The sequence below is a fragment of the Eimeria maxima genome, genomic scaffold, assembly GCF_000499605.1.
Source record: "Eimeria maxima Weybridge genomic scaffold, Emw_scaff37, whole genome shotgun sequence".
NCBI classification, from domain to species: domain Eukaryota; phylum Apicomplexa; class Conoidasida; order Eucoccidiorida; family Eimeriidae; genus Eimeria; species Eimeria maxima.
In genome coordinates this window covers 53,795-62,352 of record NW_013566458.1, presented here as the reverse complement: position 1 = coordinate 62,352, position 8,558 = coordinate 53,795, and the positions used below count along the sequence as shown (strand labels likewise).

The 8,558-nt window shown below is 48.9% G+C and overlaps 2 protein-coding genes across 2 annotated transcripts; both read left to right on the top strand.

Annotated features, from left to right (window-relative positions):
- Nucleotides 1-141: 141 nt before the first annotated feature.
- Nucleotides 142-1,239, top strand: EMWEY_00006460 (hypothetical protein, conserved; the record flags this gene model as incomplete). Its single annotated transcript, XM_013481628.1, has 3 exons — nt 142-300; nt 774-846; nt 971-1,239. The coding sequence occupies 3 exons, from the start codon at nt 142-144 to the stop codon at nt 1,237-1,239; spliced, it is 501 nt and encodes a 166-aa protein (XP_013337082.1).
- A 3,512-nt stretch (nt 1,240-4,751) lies between these two features.
- EMWEY_00006450 (Flagellar associated protein, related) lies at nt 4,752-7,036 on the top strand (the record flags this gene model as incomplete). The annotated part of the gene is made up of 8 exons (XM_013481627.1): nt 4,752-4,835; nt 4,996-5,082; nt 5,228-5,319; nt 5,469-5,531; nt 5,687-5,856; nt 5,957-6,006; nt 6,153-6,572; nt 6,860-7,036. 8 exons carry the CDS (start codon nt 4,752-4,754, stop codon nt 7,034-7,036), a joined length of 1,143 nt encoding a protein of 380 aa, XP_013337081.1.
- Between the last annotated feature and the right edge of the window lie 1,522 nt (nt 7,037-8,558).

Below are 8,558 nucleotides of genomic sequence, written 5' to 3'. Positions count from 1 at the left end.
TCTAGTTGGTTACCTTTGCACAAGTTCTTGCCTAGGAATCGGCCGGTTGGAGACCACTTACACTTGGCTGGAGTGACGCTCAGCCGGCTGTGAACAGGTTGACGGATGGCACCTTAAGAGGATTCTCTCTAGGTCAGGACGATGAGCACTGGCTGCCAAGAGGCCCTGAAGGCCTCACTGTACGAACAACAGCAGGATGGGAAGAAAAGCGAAGAGGACCCAACGGCGCATGGTGGCACCCTCTCCGATGCAGCGGCCCGAAGCTCTCCTGAGAGCAACAATATCGGGGATATTCCAGTCGTAAGTTTCCCGCTTAAGCTTTCATGGCGTCATGCACGGTATTGATGGAGGAAGATCTCAGCAAGAGCTGTATAGTGCTGCTCTTTAATAGGGACTCTGCTGGGCTTACGGCTTCGACAAGGGGGTTAGAAATGGTGTGCATAGTCTTACAAGAAGCAGCACGGAAGAGCAAGCAGTGTTGTTCCCTGCTTCCAACACGGCGGTTCTTCATATATACGGTGGAGAAGCAGAAGCGTCCCAAGGTGGCAGGCAAGTGCTTTTGCGCGGTCATGCTAACCGTATATCCGCCGTCGCAGTCTCAGAAGATAAGGAATGGATTGCAACTGGAGATATGGGGCAGGTGCGATGAACTAAATAATGTTCGTCATTGCTTGTGTTCGGTGAGCTGTGCCACAGATGATGCAATCCCTGGCTTATGGTCTCTGTCATAGAACAGCGACGTGCCTGCAATGCTGCAATTTGGTCGTTTGCAGGAGAGCTTGCTAATTGTTTGGAATCGAACGCAAGCAAAGCATGTAAAAGTGTATACCAACCCTCACCCGATGGGTACGGTCAGAGTGCCACAGCCTCAGAATACTCAACGAGTTGAAGTGGACGTTTCACTCTCTTCGCGAAATCTCAAAACGGAATGCACGTATATGAGTTTTCCCGGCCCATTTCTTTGGTTCAGGGGTATCCTCGATTGACTTTACCCCAGATGGAAAACTCCTAGCCACGTTATCGAGCCTCATTCCTGAAAATTACATCATGGGAAAGGCGCCGTCCCAAAAAGCATCCGAGTGTCTGGATACCCCAGCAAAGGAAGGAACTGAGCGTGCAGATTATTCCGACACTACAAATAGAAACGGAAGCGCAGTTCCATCAGACATCTACCAAGGAGTGGCAATCTGGAACTGGAAAGACTCCGGGCAGGTCTACCTATCTGCTTCCCACTCTTGATTCTTGCTAATTTCGCCATAAACATCCCAGCTGAAACAAAAATACACCGCATAGGCTTTTTTCATGGAATTCAGGAATTCGCCGTTGAGAGTTGCTGTCATAGCCACACCAGATATCCAGGTGACGTTCTCGTACTCGGCCTCTAGTCGACATCCAGTAGCGCTGTTTTAATGCTCTCAGAAGCAGAGAGTTTAGTGAGCTGCTTGGAATACGCACATGACATACGCTAAGACTGAATAGTGATATTTCGCGCCTGCGCAGCATGAGATTCGGTTCAATCAATGGGACGTGAACGAGCTGCTGACGAGCGGAAGAAGGCGTGTCCTGTTTTGGTATTGGCATGCTGAAGACTCCTCCTTTCACTTTTACTCTCCAGCGCTCCAATCGAAGACTTTCAAACAAAAGATAGGAGATATAACTACGTCGCTGTTTGTGCCACGGTCTACAAAAGCTCTCTCTGGTAGCTCCCCTCTCTCGCTGCAAAAATACTTGGCATCTGAAGTATCCTTTTGTTCACAAAGCAGTAGAAAACTCCACCGCGATGCATACTCCACCTGGTGTTAAAGGTTCATTTTCAGGTACCAGCGACGGAGACCTAGTTATGTGGAACTTAAGTCTTATTCTTGACGGGTATGCCTACAATATTGAGGATTCGTTTGAAAGGTCTACTGCACAATCGATGTACTCTTAGCCCAGTTCCATATATGTAGTCGTTCCAATCGATGCCACTTGGCCTACGGAATTCATAAACTATGTGGTGAACCTGAAACCCATTCACTTGGGGAGTTCGCTAGTGGCAAAGTTGAACTTGGCGCTTGCTGGCCTGCGTTCCACTTTGCAGACTCAGTAGACCCGATGAGCGCAGGGCAGTTTCGATCCTAAGATTACGCAACTCATGCTTGACCTGTCTGAAAACATTTCACGACCGGTGGATTGTTGCGGGGTTTTCGGATGGAGCAGTGTGGTAAGTAATGAGAGAGACACCTTCTGCTCTGCTAGCAGCAGTTTACAGCCCAATGAAAATATGTGGCCTCTTCATTTAACAGAGCGGCCTGCGGTCCTGCATCAATAGCATCCGATAGATTTTGTGCGCAGTTTCTATGACGCACAGCTCCGCCTGGTTCGTTGTTTCGAAGACTTAGATGCTGTGAGGAAATCCCACACTTCTTCAGTCGTCCAGGTAGCATAAACAGCTTGTGTCTGCTTAGAATTTCGGACCTCTTCCACTCGTCATCAGGTGGCATGCTTCATGCTCTTAGTGCTGCTATTTCAGGGTCAAATAAAGTGTTTATCATTCGTGGAAACTACAGCACCCGACACCAGTATGTTAAGCAGAAATCGACTTGAAACTAGTTACTGTACAGTCGTTTTGCTGGTTCGGAAGTGCAAGCGGTCTGAAGAGGTTGATCATATTGCTTGGTTTGGCTGTTGCTCAACTGGCCGCCTCGAAAGCCGGTTTTTCCGCCGTCCCTCACTAGATTACACTTGCCGTTCACAATTACTTTGCCGTAAAATGGTTGTTTTGTGAAAGTGGCACAGTCTCGTCCACACCTGGAAGGCTCCGCTTCCGCTTCAAAGAAGGCCTCAGCAAGTGCGAGGCGACAGTGGATGGCAGATCTTCAGCGACTTCCAGCGTTCGTGGTATCGACGTCTAAGGCTAGGATTATAGAAGTTTCTCCAAGTGAAGGTTCAACGGCTGCTGAACCAATTTTGAAGGAAGCGTGGGTTGCAACGAAGTTTGCAAGGACGGCTCTGTTGCTGTTCGCCTCCCCTTAGGAGCCCTGTCTACAATTCATGTATCATGCGCAACTGTCTACTCTACAGAAGGATCGTAAATATTTTTGAGGGATTGGATTCAGTACCAACAGCTCTTGTCGTTCACCCAGTCAAGCCAATTCTTGCTGCTGCTGGAGTCACAGGTACAACACGTACCTCTGCAAAATTTTTGAATTGATTCCATTGTGCCCCATATTATCTTCGTCCCGTTTGTGGCAGCATTCGTAGCCGGGTTGTGTTGCACGTGAGTCTTTGTTACTCTCCAGTAATAAGATATGCTATAGTTATGAGCCTCAGGCTTTGTAAGATTCTGGAATACGGTCAGTCATGCACTGCTGGGCAATGTCTGGTTCGATAAACTATCGCCCACAGTGAGACATGCACTAAATGTAAAGCCACAATCCGGCGGCAATTGTTTTGCACCTCCACTCCGTTGGCATTTACATCTAAGATACAAACGCACATATCTGCGTTTCCAGACACAAATGTTCTCTTCCTCTTCTTAAGTGATTGGGTCCGCAGGCTGCAGCATTCAGCCCGTCAGGAGTATTTTTGGCTATTGGCTTTAGCAACGGGACAGTGAAAATATGCGAATTTAAAATTCCCGAAAATTTTACTGCAACAGCGTTGGGTGGCGACATCTCTAATTGGATGCCTGAACTAATTAGCACACGGGAAAGCCGAGACGCAGTTACCCATGTTAGTGATCACTCGCCTCACGCTTTTAGATTTAAAGAGCAGCTCCACGATTGGCGAGAGCCATTCTTATTTCGCAGAATTCACATGTCTCTGTGCTGTCCCGTTGTAGTGTACGTTTTGCCGTAATTCTACCCACCTTGCTGTCGCCCACGCGGACCATCTCGTTTGCCTTTTTCGGTGAGACGAGACTTTTTTACGGAGGTATTGAAAACAAAGCATTTCAGGCACAATGCTGGATGTCTACCGTCTCGACCTTCTGGACCTTGTGTTTCCAGTTTCGACTGTCGTTTGGGCAATCCGCAACTCCCTGAGGAATGGACATTTGCAGGTGAGCACATTCCACGTTGACGCCTCTAGAGGCATCCTCAAAGCGAACATTTGCTAAGGAGCAGTCTTAAGGGTGTCCCTGCCCTGAGCAGTCTGTAGGGTGTCCCTGCCCTGAGCAGTCTGTAGGGTGTCCCTGTGCATAAGCACTGCTTATTCGCAGTGTTTGCCTAAGGCACTACGTAGTTCCTGGGGTAGAAGGCCTTTGCCTGGCGAAGAATGCCGCGAATGCTGCGCAAACGCCCTATTTGTAGGAAAGCATCGCTCACACTATAGAAGAATTTGTGGTCTTTCTTTCGCCCATTCAAACGGTCAGCCTCCCTTGCCGAGCATGCCACCTGCTGGCGGTGGGCCAACTGCCGCAGCTTTGGTTGGCCCAGCGCAGTCTTTTGCATCGCGCCCGTCACAACATCCCCTCCCGACAGCATCTCCCCACCTTTATAGAGAAGGATACCCCCGCCTCTTCAGCGTAGGTGAAGACCGAAGCCTAGTCGAGTATGATCTCACCAATTCATTTGAGCACACGGGTAAGTCGCCTCCTAGTAGATACGTTGCAGCTTCCTCAGAGGGGTAGTCATGGAAGCCCCCATTTTACGCAGTGTAAAAGCTATGGCATTTGAGTTCCTGTTGCAACAGCATCGTAGTTGGCAGGTCATTTGGACTACCATGAAACATCTTGTACGTGCCTAAATGGGAGACCAGGCAATGGCCGAATGTTCCTAGGTCTTCTCAAGCGGGCGTCTCGCATAGTTGAGCAACGCGCCTTACCAGCTGGCTGTTTAGCTCTGCCGTCTCCTGTGAGCTGTGAAAAACCAGTAAAGAAAAACTGTACCCAGTCCAATGAGGAGCAAACAGCTGACATCCCCGTTCGCCAGCTACCGTTGTGACAAAACTGTTCGTGGTGTTCTCTCATGAGCCGACCCCTAGCAGCGTGAGTGAAGAGTGGGCCGTTTTTAGGCTGGTGAGCCTGACACTGAAGTTCTCATTTATTCAACAGAAGCAAAAGCAACAATCTGGAGTGCGAATTCGATGGCATGTGTAAAGGTGAGCCTCATCTACAAAGGCAGCCAACTTACTGCTAACAGTAAACAGCCTTGCGGGCAGCATATCGCACAATTCTGATCGGCTAGCCCCTCAGAGTGGAGCCTCCAAGATGCCATGGTGCTTGGTTGCATTCACCTGTTCTTAGACTGCCTCTGTTGCAATTGGGAACGGTGGCGTGCTTCAGTTGGCTTTGGTCCAGGATTGGGCCAACGCTGCAGATGCGGAGGGGAAATTCCGGTAAGCGGATCTCCTGCATACGCAGTGCATAGTAGCACCTACCACGAAGAGTTGCATTGTTCTACTTTTGAAATTATTAACCCAGGGGCGCTGCTACTCCTTAGCTTAAAGCTGTGGCGGCATAAATGCGCGGCTGGTCTGATTTTCAGGCCGGTTCTTCTCGGCGCCTGTAAGGAGCAACTCCTAGGCATATTCCAACTTCCACTTGACGGGTTAGTTTGGCTCCATTCTCTCTATGCAGCTCTGCCTTCTTTTAAAATGGTCAAAATGCCATTTGGTATTTTACTGGATCTGGCGTATATTTTGCAGCGTTCTTGAAGTGTATGCATCAACAAGTAGACTTACAGTGCATTTTCTGTGCTTGCAGCGATCCCTTCAAGAGTGTAAGCGTAGTCGCACATGCTGGGCAAATCGTCGCTGTTGCAGCATCAGCTCCCCACAATGGACATACTATGCTTTTCTCCTGCGGGGGAAGCGACTTCACGGTTCTCCAGTGGAGGGTGAACCATGAGGCGGTTCAGAGATCGTTCCGAAAAGGTAAGGGCTCTCCAAATACAGCGACCAGGTTTGTATGAACCCGGGCGTCCATCGTAGTCTCCTTTATCTGCTTGGTTCAATGTATTCCGTCTCGCTGCAGGCCCACCAGGAGTGGAATCAATTCTTTCTCGTATCCCTGGCAAGAGTCTTGTACGTCATTTCCTCATTATGTTCTCTCCACCAGCATAACGGCATTGCAGCAATCCATATTCTTAAGTTGAAGACTCACTTTTGAAGTGAACGGTTCATTATCTTGTCAGTCGGCCACAGCGGGCATATGCTGATATCCATGTCAGGGAAAATTCTACCGCACAGCCAAAGAATTCTTCTACTACTCTCAATTGCGTAGCCAAGGGGAACGGACGACACGCAGCAGGCGCCTTGGAGGCACTGTGCCAGTCAGAGAGCTCCCAAACCTTCTGTGTGCTATGGGTGAGGCGCCAACGCAACTGGATCTGCATAACCTTTTAAGCGAATGCCGTGGTACTCATGGCATCATGCATCGACAGGTCACAGCTGCCACATCAAAAGGAGGGGTGGAAACGCCTCCAAAACCTGGCAACATCACTTTTGAACGTTTTCTCGAGTTGTACCTCAACCAACGAATTTCCCGTCCATTTCAATACTCTGACGTACTTGATGCATTCAAGCAATTGAGTAAAGGCAAGGACGGAGGCGAGATATCACCCGACACCTTGACAAAACTGCTCACAACGGTGGGCAAATGGGCATTTACCCCATGAAGCCACCTAACTGTTGGTTTTCGCGCATTGCTATTTATACGACTTGCCTTTTCCTAACATACTGCATGTGTGCCGATTCAGACAGGCGAGGCTATGACAGAAACTGAATTGAGCCACTGCCTTGAGGTACGATTCGGTGCTCAGCTTGCAACTTCAGTTGTCACCGGCATTCCTTTCGAATATGACGGACTACACATGCTAAGTTCAGCTTCTTTAGTAGACAAAGGTTTGCTTGCGTATTGACTTGGCTCATTTAGCAGATGCGCACAGAATTCATGTTGGGACAGCGCCTCCATGCGCATTTGGCTCCGCAGGTGCTAACAGGCTCTCCTTCTCTCTCCTTACTTTGCTCCCGTGGCAATGTATCTGGGGATTTCTTCGCTCGTCGTGTCCTTCAAATGGAGCCTACGACTGCCTTACCAGGGTCCCACAACTAGCGGCAAGTGGAATCCTTGTGCATTGTCAATATGCCTGAATAAGCAATATTACAACCGTCTGGTATCTGCAAAGACACATACGTAGCTTGAGACTTAATAAACAAATGAGGGAGCAAACACCCAGGAGGCAGGCTTGTAGAGGTTTCAGTGAGAGACAGACGAGGAACAAAATTGACGAGTTTGATAAGTGTTAGAAGTTGGGCCCCAACGTCCCCCCAGCATACAACCTCCGAGGTCGGTGAACGGCAGTCAAAGGTTCTCGCCAACTAGATTCATTCGAAAATCCGCATGGCCCAGGCTGCGGTTTGGCTCTGTATAATCACCTAAGCATGTTCTGCTGGACCTTGAGAGTCAAGAAATTCAACTGCCACGGCGCAATGAAGAATACTAATCTCATACGTGCAATGCAGGAAGGCTGGAACCCATTTACAGTTCAGCGCAATCCGCAACTAAAATGGTGAAACCAACCGAAGGCACCGTGAAAAACCAATTCTCGTGCTTAAGTGCGCCGACAAAAAAAAAATCAACAAATCATTCAGTCAACGCAGGCGTGCTTTTGGTGAGGAGGATAGTTATGCTTGAGGTCATGTGAAGGAATGGAATTCTCCTTAGTAGGAATAAATTCACTTAGGTTCTTCAGCTTCAGCTATTCCAAAGCGTCCATGGGCCTAAACCCTTGCCGAACTAACGCTGAAACCCTGGCAAGGTGCATCCCCCGTTTTGCAGGGGTTGCCTTTGAAACTGCCCTATATATGCAGCGCAGACGCAACGTTTTTGTTTGGCTTCATTCCCATCCTTAGTTGGTAACCTTAGCAGGATATGTACATCAAACTCGAGAGGGAGCAACACGGGCTTGAATGATCACCTCCTCGGCAGTCTGTCTTCAGAATGCAGTGAATGAAACTTCAAGAACTTCTATAATGAAGGATCCTCCTCAAACCCTTTGCCGGTTTTGGTATACTTTCAACTGTAGAACATACCTCGGTATGCTGAATCATGCTAAGTCGATTTCCTAATCAGATTGCCTACTTCAGTTGTTGTGAGAGTTGGCGATTGCTCGGCTACTACAAAGGCTGTACGTGCCCGTTAATTCGAGCCAAATTGTCTAGGAGTGTCCAAAGGCGGACCCAGCTCGGGTCCCTCACATAGGGTCATTCACCACCCTACAGCGTATCCAGATATTCTTTGGCCAAAGCAACACAGGTCTGCAGACGTGGCATTTGCTGCTGAGCCCAAAGCTCAAAACAGGTTTTGCTCCTTCAACCCAAATGAATGGAATTCAAGAGGCTTCCCAGGGATGCAAGATGGTGAGGAGAGCAGCCGTTAAGAAGACCATTGCCACCCCCGCGTGGATTCGGCTGCCAGGACCATTGCCACCCGCGCATGGATTCTGGTGCCAGGTCGAGATCAGCTTTTTGTCTACATTCAGTCTATCTTCAGAATGCAACTCAGTTGAACTAGCTAGACCTCTGGAAGCTCCTGCAGCTTCTGACGAATTCGCCTATACCTTTCAGGGTAAAGG